Below are 19,431 nucleotides of genomic sequence, written 5' to 3'. Positions count from 1 at the left end.
CACGTGAAGAAAGAAGACTGATTGAAGAACACTATACAGTAAACTGTAAAGTAATCTTTGAAGCAGATTTATTAAAGAAGATAGAGGATATACTGTGTATTGGTATATCTGCATAATAACAGAAATAAATCAGACAAAAGTGATTCTTAAGAAAGATTTTAATGCAGATTTTGAAGCAGAATTATGAAAAGATCATAACAGATTTGTGGAAGATAATATAACAGTTTTATGAAGAAGAATATATGCTTGTGAGGAAGGAATATATGCAAAAGATTAAACTGTCCATCATCAGTTGAGATAGCAACATTGTCAAGATGGAAATTCAGATTTATATGAAGTGGGTTGGTACCAGCTCACTAATTCTGGATTGGGGGGTTGGTGCTTCGAGTGGGTTGGTGCTCACAAAATCAGATTTGGGAGTTGGTGTTTCCAGTGGGTAGGTGCTCACAAAATCAGATTTGGGAGTTGGTGCTCACAAACAGAGTTAGGGGTTGGTGCCTCTAATAGGTTGGTGCCTACAAACATTGTAATAGAATAATTATATAAAAGCATTATTCTGCCGTGGTTTTCTCCCGTAAGGGTTTCCACGTATATATCTTGTGTTCTATTTTGTTGTATTACATGTGAATGTTGATCATCAATGAATATGTTTATAAGATAACTTATATACATGTAATAGAAGCTGAAAAAGTTTAAGTTGGTGAAATTTGTTGTTATACTGATTCACCCCCCCCCCCCTCTCAGTATAACCGTGTGCTCTTCATTATCTTCAACCTCCTTCTGAGATGAGACTTCATTGATGTTTGCTCCTTGATGATTAGGTCGTGTTAAACAATCCTTTGCAAAGTGACCAAACTTGTCACATCTAAAACACTCGATGCAAGAGAGATCTTTCTTCCTCTTCCTAGAATCAGGTGCAAAATCTGATTTGAAATATCTATTCCTTTTGAAGTTGCCCTTCTTCCAATACTTTCGTTTCTTGGTGGATTGAGTGGCAAGAACATGTGTATCTTCATTTTGAGAACTCTTGACGATTCCTCTAGCAGTCAGTCTTGATTCTTCTTGAATACAATCTGCACGAAGTTGATCAAACTTAGGTAATTTTGACCTTCCACTTATGCTTTGAATAAATGGCTCCCATGAATGAGGCAGACCATTCAAGGCTAGCATAACAAGGTCTTTATCTATCACTTTATCCCCAATTGTGCATAGTTGATCTCTCAATTCTGAAATTTCCATGAAGTAGGTGATGACTGAATTTCCTTTTGCCATCTTCATTTGGTGGAGTTGATGTCTCAAGGCAAGAGTCCTACTTACGTTGTTAATCTCGTATAAACCCTCCAAGGTCTTGAACATATCTCTTGTAGTTGTCATCTTGGAGATGAGAGGCACCAAGTGATCCCTTACGGAGTCGATTAATATCTTCTTTGCCTTGATTGCATTCTTCTTGAATTGCAGTTTCTCCTCATGCTCTTTAGGTTCGGATAAATCCTTCTCCTCTATGAATTGAAGAAGATCATTTTCTTCAAGTGCAATAAGCACTCTAAACTTCCATGAGGTGAAGTTAGATGCACCTTCAAGCCTATCTTCGACTTTAAGACTGTTCACCATTTTCAAGACTTAGAGGTACTGCTCGACAAAGAGAGAGGAGAGAATACTTAGAAGTTGTAGAGAATCTGATCACGATCTTCTTTCACCGTGGCTCTGATACCATGTTAAGTTTTATGATCAGATTAGGTAACACAATAATGCACAGATATTACCCTGGGAAAACCTTCCTCTTAAAGGTGAAAAACCCAGCAATTAAATATGACTTTAATATTTCAAATGTGTCAAGAGATTTTACAAAAGATTTGGCTTCACTCTTGAAGCTATATATATTAATAATACAATATGGGAAATATCTGATCTGCAATAAGGAATAGGTACTCTTTTGTTGATCCTCAACCTACTGTAGATTGTCTTCTTCAATCATACACTACCAACGAACTATTATATATGTCTTCAATCTGCTATGCAATCTCCACGAGATGTATGCTGAGTGATATACAATTTCCACGAACTCTCTGCTGTGAATAATTTGATAATCACCGACTATCTGCTTTCTATCGTTGGATAAGAATATGAACCTTCATAAATATACCCAATTGAGAGAGCCTTCAACTGTCGCAACTCTTCAAATGTCAATTTCCAATCACACGTTTTGCATTGGTTAAGTTTAATTACACATCAGTTTATTAATCACGACTCCTGAAGGATGACGGGATTTATGTGACTCGATATATTTAATGAATATGCAAATCATGTTTTACTTTAATCATTTTATATTCAACTATTTAATTTGTCTAAGGCCGATAGGCCAATTAGGCAAATTAGTTATGTCGTTTAGTTAAGAAGGATATCAACCGAAGCTATTTCATCAACAAGTAGAAGTAATCCAAGTAAAACACCACCTAAGTGTAAAATCGCGCACAATAAAAAAAAAATGCCCAACACACGTTAAAATATGTGTCATGCTAATCATTCTAACTGAGGAGAAACAAGAAACTCTTCTGAAGAAAAATGCACCACTGGACACAACTCTTCTGCAAGACTTGACGTGTCCAAAACAAAAAAATTAAAAAAACACCTCTGGGAAAAAAAAAAACACCTCTGCTGCAAACAACCTTTGCACACCTTGTAAACTACAATCTATACAAGACACAAATGGCGCAAGCTGAAGTAGGGAAGATGCAGTGATCAAACTGAACACAACCACCAATAAGAAACATTCTCAAACAACGTAACAACTAAGCATACAAATTGACATCAATGACACTCAACAGAAAGGGCCCAGCTTCCTCATCATAAACAACATCTCTACTAAATGTGAGACAATCAATGTCCACATCAATCAGCCAACAGGCTTTATGATTGTCACTATAACCTATAAGCATCAATTTCTGACGTTTGGAATCCAGTTTTGTTCTCTTTGCATCTGGAATCCAAGCATATGTTATTGAACCAAAAACCCTAAGGTGGCTGATTTTTGGTTTCCTCCTAGACCAAGCTTCCTCAAGAGTCATCTTCTTAACAGCATGTGTGAGAGACCGACTCAGAAGGTATATTGTCGTATACACTACTTCAGCCCAAAACTTTTGAGGCACATTCTTGTTTTCTAGCATACACCAAGCCATCTTTGTTATGGTTTGGTTCCTCCGCTCAACAACACCATTCTGCTAAGGAGTGTAGGGTGTGGTAAGTTGATGCTTGATGCCATGTTTAGCATAGAAGCTTGTGAATTCAATGGAACAAAATTCATCCCCATTATCTAACCTAAGAGTTATGATCTGACGACCTGACTCTTTTTCAACTAATGTTTTAAATTCATTAAACACCCACATTTTTCTAATAAAATCATCAACAAATAGAAGAAAATACCTGGCACCAGTGACCAATGTTGTATTCATTGGTCCAGAAACATCTGCATGAACTAGCTACAATACCTTGGATGCTCTCCAAGCTTGTCCATCTAAGAATGGAATTCAATGTTGCTTCCTTGCTTGGCAAACTCCGCACACACCATGTATTTGCTGCTGAATCTCAGGTAAGCCTTCTACCAAAATTCTCTCGAGCCAACGATGAGAGATATGATAGGTTGAGATGCCCATACCGTTGATGCCAATGAGTGCTTATGGAAGAACTCTTCGCAGCCATTGCAATCTCCTGAGACTCTCCAGTATCAATCAGCCTATACGATCCATGATCTTCGAGACCAACAACAATTGTCTTCTTGGACTCCTTATCAACAATGTGGCACTTGTGTGCACTGAAGATGACATCCAACTTCGGGCAATGTCGCATCATCTGACTAACAGAAAGCAGATTGAGTTCCATGCCCAAAACATAGTATACATTGAGAAATATGAGATTTCTCCCACCAAATGTTATTTGAATGTTGTCCTTACCGACAACTGTATACTCTTCACCTCCTCCAAAGATCACTGAATCAAAGCAAGCCATGTACTCCGTGAACCAATCTCTTCTATGCGTGAAATGCCGAGAATCTCTAAAATCAATGTACTAGGTAGGTGATTTAACCTACTTTGTTGGTTTTTTGGCCATAAAAGCATAAAAAGCATACTCCTTTTGTTCAATGTGCTCTGCAACATGCACCTTCTACTGAGACCCTCCCTAGTTGGATTGCTCATCAACCAACTGTTTTTTGTATTGCTTCTTCATGTAGCCAAGCTTACCACGATGGTGACGTGTGATAACCTTCTTGGAGCTACTCTCAGGTTTGCTCTATCCTTTTGGTTGAAAGGACTTGCCTTTACCTTTGCCTTTGCCTTTATCCTTGGCTTTGGCCATGCAAGTTTGTTTTGTAATGGATGATTCGTTGCTACTCCCAAATTGTTATTTCCACCTTTCTTGTTGCAAAAGCTTGTTGCATAGTTCAAGAAACTTCAGGTCAACATTCGTGGATGTAATGTTGAGAATTTCTATAAAGTGTTCATACGAGCATTGTTGATTGTAACTACGTAGGATGCGGATTCCAATTGCCTTAAGGCAACATTGGAATCCGCCAAGGGCTGGGCCCTTCTCTCCTCTCTCTCACGCCACTCTAAGGGAAACGTGTTCCCTCTAATAGGGCCGACCCTATAACCCAAAAGTCATATCGCACAAAAGAGATAAAATAAATAAAAGGAATTGGCACCAAACCGACCTCAAATAGGTCCCTTGCCACATATAGATGAAGAACAACTTGACCTCATTAACCTATTTTCTTTTCCTCACAAAAAATGTGAGTTAGCTTTAAAGTTGAAGCGAATCTGCTGTGCATGAATGGGAACTACATCTGCTGCCAAGGTGTAAACTTTAGGTGTGAATATCTCTAGTGAAAGGTGTGAACTGCTGTCAAGAATAAGGCATCAAAAGTGCAGACCCGATTACTGGTTGATGAAGACAAAAGTGCAGATCCGAGGTGCAGACCCGATACTGATTAGCCATCTACATCAGCCCTAAGTGTGGCCATATCAAACCTCTTAAAGAGATAAGTGTTGTAATTAGAATATTGTGTATAATTCATAATCAGAGCTGAGGATCTCTTCTTGCTGGGTTTTTCCTCCTAGGAGGTTTTCCCAAGGTAATGTTGTCTTGTCTTATTTTGTTTGCTTTTTGTCATTTACTAAGTTGAAAACCCTAATAAAAAATAATCTAATTCTAGTTACTAAATCTATTTTCTGAGTTTACTGTTAATCTGAAAGTAAAACTAACAAGCCTGGTAAACTTTTGAGAGTGATCACCACCATGTCTTCTTCCTCCATCTTGCGACCAATAGCTTCCAATTGATCACGAATATCCTTGGTCTTCGTAAGATGCTCTTGCAGAGACATCTTATTGTCCATCATGATTGAAAACAGCATATTCTTCAAAAAGCATGCTTGGCTCGTCTGACATTTCATGGAGATTCTTCAAATGTGTCCAAATCTCTGGAGTTGTCTTGCCGGATGACAGTTGTGGAAGCATGTCGTCCATGACTAACAACTTGATGAGCACCACCGCTTCCTAATTGTGCTCATTGAACTTGTACTAGTCTTTTCTTGCCGCCGAGGGACGAGCAACCTTACCCAGAACGATCTGGTATAGTCACCAGTATTCAAAGATTGTGAGCATTCGTTGTTTCCATGTGTTGTAATTTTTACCATTGAAACACTGATTATTTTCCAACATGATGTTAGTCAACGACGAAATCCCTCCCGCTTTTTGATGCACAAAAAACAAGGTAAAACAAACTACAGCAGCATACTTTCACAAATTTTGAGGAACAAATCCCAAGGCGATCAAAGAGCAAACCCTGATTTTATTAAAAAACAAGTCAAAAAATATGGAAACCCTTGCATAAATTTTTGTGGGAAAAAAATTTAAAACCCTTCACACAGACTCCAAAGTCTAATGGAAACCCTAGGTCAGATGCTGAAGACCCACGATTTTTTACGATTTTGAAAAAAATCGTGTAAAAATCCTTCGCTTAGGGCACAGAAGCTAGAGAGAAAACCCACGTTCAGAAACTAGGTCACGTTTTTTTTTTTGTTGATTTAGAACTTAGAAACCCGTGATTTTTTTAGAAACCCATGAGTATTTGAAGGGTGCCACGATTCTAAAGAAGCCCACAAAAATCCACCAAACCCAGACTTGTCGCGCATCAAAAACATAATTAAATTAAAGAAGATGAAATAAATATAGGCAGTTGCAAAACGATGTTTCTAAATGAAACAATCATGACCAGACGACAAAATCAAAAACAAACAAAAACTAATTAAAGACTAACTAATGACCATTTATAATATAATAAATACTTTAATAGTACAGACCATGGCAGCCTATGGGAGGTCCTAGATTCAACTCCTAGCTAGCTGCTGGTCCATGGAAATTTAAAATGGTGTTAAATCCAAGCTAAGAGCCCTAAGCACAAAACTGTGGCTTGAGGGAAACTGTTGCAGACAATCAACATTCCAAACCTCGCAAGTCTTGAGTTTCAATCCTAGCTGGTCCGTGGAAATTTAACATAGAACTATTTGCTTAAAAATATAGAGGTTATTTTTATAGAAGCTTAAAAATTGTATCTACAACTTTCTGTGGCACAGTTCTGATACAGTCCAACAGATAACTCATTGGCAAAGCTCTACAGTTTCTTGTTCTTCCTTCAAGGATGTCCCTAATCTATGTTGCAGGAAAAGTTGAACTGTCGTCTAGCACCACATTTTCACCCCATTTTATTGTTTCCATATTCCATGTTGTTAGGAAAAGGTGAGATTTCATCCATATGATAAAGTGTAACAGACTAGGCAGCGAATTTTCAAAAAGCTGAAGGATTTTTCATTTGTTCATTAACATCTTTTTCTTTTACCTTGAGAAGCTCCCTGCATTATTCAATTCCAATTGGGTAACTAAGATGTGGGATCATTCGGCTGCAATCTTTACCTTGAGATCGTGGTAAGCCTTTAATGAAATCCATAGATATACTTTCCCATTTCTGTTCCGGTATAGGGTTGCAGTTTGAGGTATACCAATTCACCAACTTCAAAGTGACGTTCAACACACTTCTTGTCTGCATAAATTTTCTGTTGATTCTGAGCACATTGCAAGTTTTCTTTAAGTGCTTTCAGTATATCTTGGCATTCTTGAAGCATGTCCTGGGACTTGGGAACATTACTCTAATCGAGAGCCAGATCAATAAAAGAAAGTGCATCATACCCATATAGTGCTTTGAAAGGAGTCATATCGATAGATACATGATGGGTAGTGTTATAGCAATATTCACCCAAATATAACCAACGGACCCATGCTTTCTGATGACCTGACACATAATTACGAAGGTAACCCTCAATCCACTTGTTCACTATTTCCGTCTATCCATCGATTTGTGGATGGTAACTCGTGCTGTGATTTAACTCAGTACCTGTCAATCTGAAAAGTTTCCCCCAAAATATACTCAAAAATCTGCTATCTCGGTCACTGATGATATTTTTTGGTAAACCATGTAAACGGAACACCTCTCGGAGGAACAGTTTTGCGAGCTGAACAGCTGTGAATTATGTAGTGATAGATAAGAAGTGTGCAAATTTAGTTAATCTATCAACCACAACAAAAATGCAATCTTTACCTTGATATCATGGTAAGCCTATAATGAAATCCATAGAATACTGTTCATTTTTTTCAGTCAATAACTCATTACCTATGTCTTAAAACAACAAAATTCCTGATGAATTAGATATTTGTCGAATAGATAATAAAGGGATTTTACAGATAACAGAAGATGGAAATGAAATGTCACGGGAGTTTCCCTTGCCGTAGTGTGTAACACGGAAGTGAAACTATCGGAATAACATAACCCAGGGAAACCTGATATCGGGTCTATAATTGCGTATTCTACATTCACGAAGGATACAAGAGTTGTGTGTGGAACGTACAGTTTGGTTAATGGTGCGTGATAAACTGGAAAGAACAAAGTGATTGTGCGTGGGACGTGATATATGTTGGCTGCACATGGTACGGGGTATATACAATGGAAGGATAAACTCCAGATTAGTGTTGTGTATTAAACCGGAATAGCAAAAGTATCATACCATGGTGGAAGTGACAAAGAATCTACAGTTTAGCACGAATATCAGGTGCATCAATAGATATACTTGTATACTCCTTGAATAATAAATGTTGTTCTGTCAGTAAATGAATATATCCAATGGGAAAAAAGAATATCACTATTTGAATACTATTCATTTTTTTCAGTCAATAACTCATTACCTATGTCTTAAAACAACAAAATTCCTGATGAATTCGATATTTGTCGAATAGATAATTAAAGGATTTTACAGTGGTATCAGAGCTTTGAATCCTGCCAACCTATAGGGTAGTGAAATCTTATGAAAACTTAATGCACAGTTGAGTATGCACCAGGGAAATTATAATTTCCGAAGTACTAGGGCTCGTCAGAACAAATTTCCAAACTCTCTTTTAGCACAGAGTAGTTCATCTATTCCATTTGAAATTGAGGATAGCCACACAGAAACTGACAAGGAATTTATCTTTGAAACCAAAATGGGAGACCCAGATAACAATAGGGATCTATTGGCTGCATTAATCAGAAGTCAGCAAGATATGCAAAATAACATTAATAGAATGACCAACTTGATGACCCAGTTTATGGCCAATAATATAAATCAGCACCAAAATAATGGAAGACAGAATAATCAACATCAAAATAATGGGGGAAACAATGGGGGTAGAGATGAACAGTCATTTAATAATCAGCCAGAAAGAACAGGAACAGCTAGACCATTTATGCCTACATTTACCGCTAGAAACCAGCCGCCTGAAAATGAACCTACAATAAGAGAAATACAGGAAGAAATACATCAGGACTGGTTAGGTTCCAGTGAAGAATTCAGATCATCAATGACATTTAGAGAATATTTAGATGTCAAAATGAAACATAGGCCAAGAGGACAGCGAGGAAATAACAGTGAACTACAAAGAAAAATTGAGAAAATGTCCATTCCTTATTTTGATGGTTCAGGTAAGACAACTGCTCGGGCTTGGGTGCAAAAATTAGATACACATTTCCAATTAAATCCTATGTTGAAAGAAGAGGCAATTAAATATACTGCATTACATCTTGACGGTGTAGCACATGAAGGGTGGCATCACGGACAAATAACCTTGGGTCATAATTTGATAGGCACTTATGTTGAGTTCACTGAGAAACTTATTGATAGGTTTGATTCTAAAGATCCTGAATTACATCTTAAGGATTTGACTTAGCTTAAGCAAACTGGAACTGTTGAACAATATATTTCTGAATTTGAAAAATTGGCTGTCTTAGTTACTGAAATTATAGATGGGTTGTCTGATTCCCTCAAAGGTTGGGTTAAGTCCTTAAACCCCCTTACTTTACAAACAGCTGTCAAAAGAGCAAGAGAACTAGAACCATCTTCAAAAGGAAAATTTGTTAACAAAGGACCACCTCCTAAACCGGAAAAGGACAAACAACCTTTCAACAAAGATAATTTTCCTAAAAACAGGCTAGATAAAGAGGAAAGAGAAGAGCTCAAAAGGAAAAAACTATGTTTCAGTTGTAGGGAAGCATGGCAGCCTGGACACAGATGTTTAGGGAAGGGGAAAATTCATTATATTGAGGTTATGTCTGACAGTGAGGATGAAGAGAATATTGATCCTAACATAGAATGAACACCTCAGAATACTGAGTCAGAAACAGGTACCAAACAAGGAGAAGGAGTAATAGCATCCATGACAGGAACCCCACATTATAATATTTTCAGAGTTAGAGGAGTTTTGAATGGACAGCGTGTAATTGTTATGCTTGATAGTGGTTCTACTCATAATTTTATAGATGCAACACTTGTGGAAAAACGTGGTTTGCAGACTGAAAAACATGAGGGATTTGATGTTAGAGTAGCAGGTGGAACTAATTTGTCTAGCACTCATAAAGTTCCTAAATTGAATATTACTCTTGGCAATTACACTGTTACTGATGATTTCTATGTGATTGATATGGCTGACACTAATGTTGTCTTAGGCATACAGTGGATGGAAATATTAGATGAATATACACAGAGTTTTAAAAGAATGGAATTCTCTTTTAAAATTGACGATAAGAAGGTAGTCCTTCGTGGTATGTCTAACAGTGGCCCCAGGATCGTCAATGTGAAAAGAATGGAAGCTATTTTCAGACATGGAAATGTGGCATGGTCAGCACAATGTTTAATCTCCAACAAGGTATCAGGTTTTAAATCTAAATCTTATCAAGCTGATTTGTTAACAGTATTAGATTCACATCATTTGGTTTTTAATGATATTCCCCCATGAGTCCCACCTGATAGAGGTTTTGAACATACTATTGAATTAGAAGAAGGTGCTAAACCAGTGATTACTACTCCTTATAGACACCCTAAAACATTTAGGGATGAAATAGAAAAGGCAATTAAGGAGTTATTGGATATGGGACATATCAGACCTAGTTCTAGTCCTTTTGCTTCATCTGTAGTATTGGTCAAAAAGAAGGATGGAACTCTTCGAATGTGTATTGATTACAGAGCTCTTAACAAGAAAACAATCAAAAACAGGTATCCAATTCCTCGAATTGATGAATTGTTAGATGAATTGCATGGTGCCATTTATTTTTCTAAAATTGATTTGAGATCGGGGTATCATCAAATTAAGTTAAGAGAACGAGACATTCATAAAACTACTTTCCGTTGTCATTATGGTCATTATGAATTCCTGGTTATGCCGGTTGGTCTAACAAATGCTCCGGCAACATTTCAGTCCTTGGCATTATGGAATCACAATCCTTGTATGCAAAGGCGTCTAAATGTGAATTCAGAATGACTGAAATTTTGTATTTAGGTCATATGATCAGTGCAATAGGGGTACAGGTTCATCAAGAAAAGATAAGAGCCATTTTTTATTGGCCACCACCTCGGAACCTTACAGAATTAAGGGGATTTTTTGGTTTATGCAGTTATTACAGAAGATTTGTCAAAGGTTTTTCACAGCTTGGGGCACCCTTAACAGATCTTACCAAAAGGGGAGCATTCTGGTGGACTGAGGAAGCCTAGCAAGTATTTGAGAAACTTAAAGAGGTAATGAGTTCTTGTCCGGTACTTGCTCTTCCTGATTTTAATTAGCCTTTTGTGTTGGAATGTGATGCTTCGGGTGATGGAATAGGGGCAGTTTTAATGCAAAACAAGCATCCTATAGTTTATGAAAGCAAGAAACTTAATAAACTTGAGAAATTGTATTCTATCTATAATAAAGAAATGTTGGCAATCATGCATGCATTGACAAATTTAGACAATATTTGGTTGGTAGCAGATTTGTGGTGAAAACTGACCATAACAATCTAAAATATTTCTTGGGACAAAAAGATTTAAATGACAGGCAACAGAAATGGATTAGCAAGATCCAAGCTTATGATTTCGAGATTGAATATGTAAAGGGTAAAAATAATATTGTTGCAGATGCTTTATCTACAAGGCCTGAACTCAACGCACTCTCTGTAGTAACAGCAGATTGGAAATCTTTATTGCTAGTAGAATACTCAAAGGATTCTTTTGCTTGTGATTTGCTAGATGGTAATGTACAAGATGACAAATATAAGGTTGTAAATGATATTATCTATTACAAAAACAGAATTTATTTGTCTCCAGGATCGAAGTTGAAAGAGAAAATCCTCCAGTCTGTATATGATGTTCCTTTAGCAGGGCACCCCGGCTACTTCAAAACTTACCGGTAGATAAGAGAAAGATTCACCTGGAAAGGACTTAAGAATGATGTTCTTCGTTATGTTAAAGAATGCATCACTCGTCAACAAAACAAAGCAGAGCATACGTATCCAGCAGGTCTATTACAACCTTTGCCTATATCGGAACAGAAATGGGAAAGTATATCTACGGATTTCATTACAGGCTTACCACGATCTCAAGGTAAAGATTGCATTTTTGTTGTGGTTGATAGATTAACTAAATTTGCACAGTTCTTATCTATCACTACATAATTCACAGTTGTTCAGCTCGCAGAACTATTCTTCCGAGAGGTGTTCCGTTTACATGGTTTACCAAAAAATATCATCAGTGACCAAGATAGCAGATTTTTGAGTATATTTTGGGGGGAACTTTTCAGATTGACAGGTACTGAGTTAAATCACAGCACGAGTTACCATCCACAAACCGATGGACAGACGGAAATAGTGAACAAGTGGATTGAGGGTTACCTTCGTAATTATGTGTTAGGTCATCAGAAAGCATGGGTTCATTGGCTATATTTGGGTGAATATTGCTATAACACTACCCATCATGTATCTATTGGTATGACTCCTTTCAAAGCACTATATGGGTATGATGCACTTTCTTTTATTGATCTGGCTCTCGATCAGAGTAATGTTCCCAAGTCCCAGGACATGCTTCAAGAATGCCAAGATATACTGAAAGCACTTAAACAAAACTTGCAATTTGCTCAGAATCAACAGAAAATTTATGTAGACAAGAAGCGTGTTGAACGTCACTTTGAAGTTGGTGAATTGGTATACCTCAGACTACAACCCTATAGGCAGTCAACTCTCAAACGGAGCGGGGCAGAGAAATTGAAGCCTCAATTTTATGGGCCATACCCGATGATCCGAAAAGTTGGCGCAGTGGCATATGAATTGGAATTACCTGAAGAAAGCAGAATACATAATGTATTCCATGTATCTTGTCTCAAAAAAGCTTTGGGTCAGCAGGTGACAATATCAGAGAACTTACCACCACTAAATGAAGAAGGGAAACTAGAAATGATACCCGAAGTGATTGTGGAAACTCAAGATCAGCAATTGAGGAATAGGACAATCAGAGAATACCTCAATAAATGGCAAAATTTACCATTGGATGATGCTACTTGGGAAAATGAGCAGGTTCTTCAGTATCCTGGATTACAGTTGCTTGTGGGCAAGCAACATTGGGCAGGGGCGACTGTAATGTCCCCCAAATAAAGAAATAAACCGTGAAAATAAGGCCCATGATATTAATTATTTTTATATTAATACTTTAATCTAGGATTAATATAAATAATTAATATTATTAATTTCTATTGTTAATGCCACATTAATGTTTTATTGTTAATGCAATAAAGGTAGTTGATGAAACTACTTCACAGAAGAATAAAAGGCATAGCGGGAGCATTGAAGGATGGTGGAGAAGAGAATTTACAGTCCGGTGTGACAAAGAATTATCTGAATTCATCCTCCTTTCGTCAATGAGAAACTGGCCTATTGGTGGAATAGGGAAGCGTAAACAGTGGGTGGCAACGTGCATTAGAAGGATCATCGAGCAGGTGTATGATCGCGGAAGTCCAACATTGATCGAAGTTTCAAGCACACTTCCATATTTATATTGCTTGTGTGGGAAGTGTTTCTGGATATAGAGTCCCGACGGCATTATCCTTTCGGACTGGTTGCGGAGACTGGTCGACATTTGCAGTTCGCGTAGGGATGCAGAAGTCACTCTGTAGCAATAGCGGAAGTGCACATTAACACCATTTCCCTTCGTGCCAAAGAGAACCAAGAATAGCCATCTTCGCATGAGATCCTGCAGTCACGAATGCCTCCGTGGAATAACGGAAGATGGAAGTGAAATGTCGCGGGAGTTTCCCTTGCCGTAGTGTGTAACACGGAAGTGAAACTATCGGAATAACATAACCCAAGGAAACCCGATATCAGGTCTATAATTGCGTATTCTACATTCACGAAGGATACAAGAGTTGTGTGTGGAACGTGCAGTTTGGTTAACGGTGCGTGATAAACTGGAAAGAACAAAGTGACTGTGCGTGGGACATGATATATGTTGGCTGCACATGGTACGGGGTATATACAACGGAAGGATAAACTCCAGATTAGTGTTGTGTATTAAACTGGAATAGCAGAAGTATCATACCGTGGTGGAAGTGACAAAGCATCTACAGTTTAGCACGAATATCAGGTGCACCAATTGATATACTTGTATACTCCTTGAATAATAAATGTTGTTCTGTCAGTAAATGAATATATCCAATGGGAAAGAAGAATATCACTGTTTGAATACTGTTCATTTTTTTCAATCAATAACTCATTACCTATGTCTTAAAACAACAAAATTCCTGATGAATTAGATATTTGTCAAATAGATAATTAAGGGATTTTACAGTGCAAGATGAAAAGGGTCTCTTGACTAGACACTGGTTATCAAAGGCCCAGGAAAGTCCAATTAACAAAACTAATTCAAGCTCTGGACAAGAACCCCATTCCCAGGTGCAATCTGGTAGGTGACTTTGGTAATAGTTCTTCAAAGACATGCTAGCTTCAAAGCCTTAAAATTTAAAAGACCAACCCAAGCCATTTTTCACTATTTTGAAATTTTGAACAAAGAAATTAGCAAGAAATTAAAAAACTGTGTAAAAAATGTGGGCAAAATTTTAGACTAGTTAAAAAATTTTAGGCATTGTAATCTAGAATATTTGTTGTAAATGTAAATTAGTAGTTTAGACTACTTAAAAAAATTTGGGCATAGTAATCTAGAATATTTGTTGTAAATGTAATATTTCCTGTATTCATTCTGTCCTAGTCACTTTTATTATTTTATAAGGTAAAATAACCATCTATTTCCTATGTATTGAAATTTTTGGTGTAAATAATTATTCATCTTGGATATTATTACACTATACTTAAGTTTACTTAGGAAATGCATTTCATAGTAGTTTGGGTATGACACACTTGGGTGTTTGTGCCACATTGGGATAGTGTGTGTAGGAGAAATTCCACCTTTTATGGTGTTGATCTTATTACTACTTTATCATATCCACTTATTGTGGAGTGATAATTCCACCTTCGGTGGGTGATCCACCTCATGTGGAATATTTTATTGTTTCTCCTACCTACCCACACCTATTTCCTACCTACCCTTGTTTTTTATTGAGCCACATGTCATGTTTGTGTGTCCACATATCCATATAGCCTTGCCTATATAAGCAGGCTCATATTCTTTGTATGAAACGAATGCTTGATGATCTAGTTGATCAGTATTTTCATCTTGATAGAATACAGTTTATTTCTATTATCTATTTTGTTCTCTCTTATTTGTGTTTTCCATTGCCTCTTGATCTTGGCAAAATCTCACAGAAATACTCTAAAGACCAGTGTAATCCAAGTCAATTACGTGGTACAAGCTCATTGTCAACTCTATTCTGGTAGCATAAATTGCATGCACAATAGTTACCTGTATTGCATGCGCAACAGTTGCCTGTATCACATGCACAATCTTCATGAGGGTTATTTAATGCAGCAATTACCATATTATAAAATGTGTGCCAGTTCATGCTAATGCCCATTCGATTCCTAATGTCAGGTATAGTAAAAAAATGTTAAGGGATGACAAATTTTGTACAAGGATAATGGCTGGTCAATTTTGATTATTTTCTGTTAACAGTTACAAGTTTTGTCAAATCACATAACTTTGTGTATATTTTATAGACAAGCTTACCCAATGGTTTCTCAAAGTTTTCCAATAAGCGAATATGATATTTGGAAAATGTATGATACAATTTACAGTAGTGAATCAGGAGAAGAAAGCTTACAAAATCTTTCCAGCTTGGGCTTCTTTTAAGTAAAGAGAAAGTACTCGAACACTGGGAGCATCTGTAGCAGCATTGATATCTATTTCTCCTCAGAGCCATAACTGGGCGGTTCTGCCATATCTTGGTTTCAGTTCCCTGGAGTTATCTGTCCACATAAAACAGCAGGATAAACAGCCAAAAAACAGGAGTCAAATTCTCCCAGCTTACCCCCATGCCAGGCCAACTGGATCCAATCTTCTTGCATATCAGACTGTTTGAAACCTGCTGCAGGCTTACAGTTTTTCAAACCGCTATAAATTCAGTGGGCTTGATGTGTAACAAAATGTAAATCCCATTGGCAAACTTCCCTAACAGTAGAAAAATGGATTCCAATCCTAGTTACCAGAAACACAACGGGAGACTTCCATTTCGCGTTTCCACAGCAGAAACGGGTTTGCCGTTGCGGACGGCCGTTTGAGCCATGATTTTCGTTTTTCTAGCTGTTGCCGTTAAAATTTTAATAAAAACTTAGATATTTTTATCTTTTTTTCCAACTTAGAGGTGGAGTTTATATTAGTTTATAAATGCCAATAAAGCTCAAGCTGGAGTTTACATTAATTTGCAATTTTTGTAAGCCAGAGTTAAGTATCACACAAATTTATTTTTGTCCTTCTGGTTTTACTATACTTATTGTGTGAAATGTTTTATACAAATTATTTTAAAATGAAAGAATGTTTAAAATTTTTATAGAGATATGTTTTATATTTTTTATTTTTAAAATTAATTTTATTATTATTATATATATATATATATAAAAAATCCATTTCTTCAAAGTTACCCCGAGTTTCCGGGACGGGGACGGCAGGGGATGGCAAAGGGGACGGCAAAGGGGACGGCTATATAAAATATAGGAAAAATTTAAAATATATAGGAAAATTTCAAAATTCTAAATGTTCATATGAAAACATGGATAAAACATGCATACATACATTATATTCATATGAAAACAATAAAACATGGATATAGCATGTGTATGATACTATGAAAAGTTGAAAACATTTTAGAATGTAAATTCTGAACATACAACATTGTTAATACTCAATAGACAATATGCAATTATGCATTCATAAATCAAAATTTCAATTCATTCACATTGTCAATATGCATATCAATAGACTCGGAGGTTAAATTTTCCCTACTTCTATCGACGCAGTTTCCCCCCATATTTTTCAACAGGGGTTTGGGGGCAGCGCCCCCAAGGTGGGGTCAAGGGGCATCGCCCCTTGCGGGGTCGAGGGGCAGCGCCCCACGCGGCCAAAAAACTTATTCTTTAATAAAGGCATTGGGTGTTATTTTTCTATTGACTCGCCGAGTTTGGAGATTTTCTAATCTCTGTGTCAAAATGCCCAAAGGCTACACTGCTGCCATATAGTTTCATTGTCAAAATTATGAATTAAATTAATAAATTTAAAATTTAATTAATGTTATCTTTTAATTTTTTTTATTTTTAATAACAATTTGAATTAATAAGGGGCATCTATTAGAAAATTTAAATAAAAAATTAAAAATACAACTTTTTAAATTTTTTTAATATTTTTTAAGGGCCTTAGAATGGGGGACGTCTGGCTGTCCTCGAGACGGATTGGGGACGTCCCAGCCGTCCCTGGGACGTACAGACGTCCCCCAGAGCTAGGGCAGGCGTCCCCCCATTTCGGGGACGTCCCCTCAAAAAACAAGGCAATTTGGGGACGGGGGGAAACGTCCCCGGGACGGGGACAGGGGTTTTCAGGTCGGGGACACATCCCCGGGTAATCTGCGTTTCTTATACGCAACCTTTTAAACTTCCATTTCTCGTCACGTTGTCATTGCGGTTGCGTTTCTCATTTCTCGTTTCTGGTAACATAGATTCCAATGCAATGATAGCACAAACATCAATTTCTATTTGGGTAGTGAGTGCTTACGGAGATAACCTTCAGCCCTTGATTTCAACTATGTGTCATATGGTATTAACTTTTAAGTTCAAGTTTACTAGAGCTTCGGTCAAGAGATCAAAACTCAGTATCACAAAGTTTGAACAATATATATGAGGTAAATGGGAAACAATTCCCTCGCGGAAAATCAAAAGAGGTCTCAAAAACCAAAGTGGTTTCTTGCTTGATAGTGAACGGGAAACCACCTTTATCTGCTACCTTTAACTTGAAATAGCCTAAGGTCTAAGCCTTTCTCATTTTCTAAATTGGTATCTAGATATCTAAATGCTAAAACCATTTCATACACCATTGATACCGAAATGCTGAACAATAAAACTCTCTCAAGTAACAAATTGAACCAATTGGTGTCTTGCTTCGTGGTGATGTAAACAACTGCATTTACCTTTTACCATTAACTGAAATGAACCTCAAACCGTAAACTTCAAAACCTATCTGCTAGGGCTCTGATCAAAGTAAGAATAGCGTCCAAATAAAGAACCAACAAAATATCAAATTAAAATTGTGCATTGTAGGAATCAAACCTCAAACCCTAAACATATTGAACTAGTTAAAAGCTAATATAAAGGGTATCACAAAGACATGAAATCAAAGCTGTGGAACCTCTAAACCCTAAACCCTGATATTTGATAGGATTCTGATCACTACGTAACGTCCTACAAAATCTTTAAACTAACAAAAGGGGCATTATAAATTTAAAGGCATGAAATCCAACCTGTGTAGCGTGGAGAAGAAACCAATAAATCTGGAATTGACGACAAAACATGCTCACAGTATACACCTGAGGGTTTATTGACAGCAATCAGCCAGTCATCCTCGTAAATGATTTCATTTTTGGTTAGAGCGGGCCCTGCTTTAACAGCTGCTTCCGCACACATTGCTCGATCAAATTCGATTTGTTTAGAATGCTTAGGAGGAGGAGCTGTTATAGGTTTTGGAAAATCCGTTTCTGTGCTTAATTGAGGATTTCTATCAGTTTGATTTTGGCTTGATTCCCCCATACTACCATATATATTGGCAGAAAACTGATTTGAGGGATTTGTAGCAGTTGGGTTTTTGTTCGACTCTTCCCTAATACTATTTATCTTGAAATAAACTAGTTTTGGGGGATTTGCAGCAGTTAGGTTTTTGTTGCATTCTTCAAAAGCACCAAATTTCTTGGTAGAAAATGGCTTTAAAGCTAACAATTGTGGAAGGAGTGTGGGTGTTTTATGCGGAAAGCAATGCTGAAGAAGAGGATAATTGGTAACAGGAATTGAGAGCCTGAACATCTAGGAAAAAATACTGGTTTAGAGTTGAAAAATGAAAAAAGAAAAATGAAGATATAGGGTAATTTTGTTTTGCACAGGGAAATCGTTTAGCAGACCGAGCCCTTCGTTGAATGCGTTGGCCTTCAGTAAATTGTTTGTTAGTTAAGTTGAAAGGCTATGAACGAATTCATGACAAATTAAATGTTAAGAGTGAAAGACTTATCGAATAAGATTCCTTTGTGCATTGTGATACTATATTATTAAATTGATTTTAATTTAAGATCAAATTATGATGTGTAATAGATCGAAGTTAATCAATTAATAAGTATATGGAATCAATTTATACAATCAAAATTATCTTATTTTTTGATATAAAAAACTGGAAGAGATGATCTTTATAGACATTGTTTTGAAACATAGTTCCCTTCCGTGAAGGGTGTCAAGAATAGAAATTAAGTTTTCAGCTGCTTCCAGATTAGATTGTGTGTGTATTTTGCATCAACGTTTCAGATCACACTTTGTGATCCATCATCAAGATGATCATCAAGATGAAAATAGTTAGAGATCAA

General features: G+C 36.9%; 1 protein-coding gene across 2 annotated transcripts in view; it reads right to left on the bottom strand.

The window, feature by feature from the left end:
• Window positions 1-19,051, bottom strand: part of LOC131026841 (RNA pseudouridine synthase 1) — a 29,227-nt gene extending 10,176 nt beyond the window's left edge. For both annotated transcript variants that reach the window (XM_057956833.2, XM_057956834.2), the window contains exon 1: window positions 18,328-19,051. In XM_057956833.2, coding sequence (XP_057812816.2) covers window positions 18,328-18,883 — 556 coding nt within the window. In that variant the 5' untranslated portion in view covers window positions 18,884-19,051. The remainder of the gene's footprint in view (window positions 1-18,327) is intronic.
• Window positions 19,052-19,431: the final 380 nt, after the last annotated feature.

Source organism: Cryptomeria japonica, chromosome 1, assembly GCF_030272615.1.
Source record: "Cryptomeria japonica chromosome 1, Sugi_1.0, whole genome shotgun sequence".
NCBI classification, from domain to species: Eukaryota; Viridiplantae; Streptophyta; class Pinopsida; order Cupressales; family Cupressaceae; genus Cryptomeria; species Cryptomeria japonica.
This window is presented reverse-complemented; position numbering and strand designations above follow the sequence as displayed.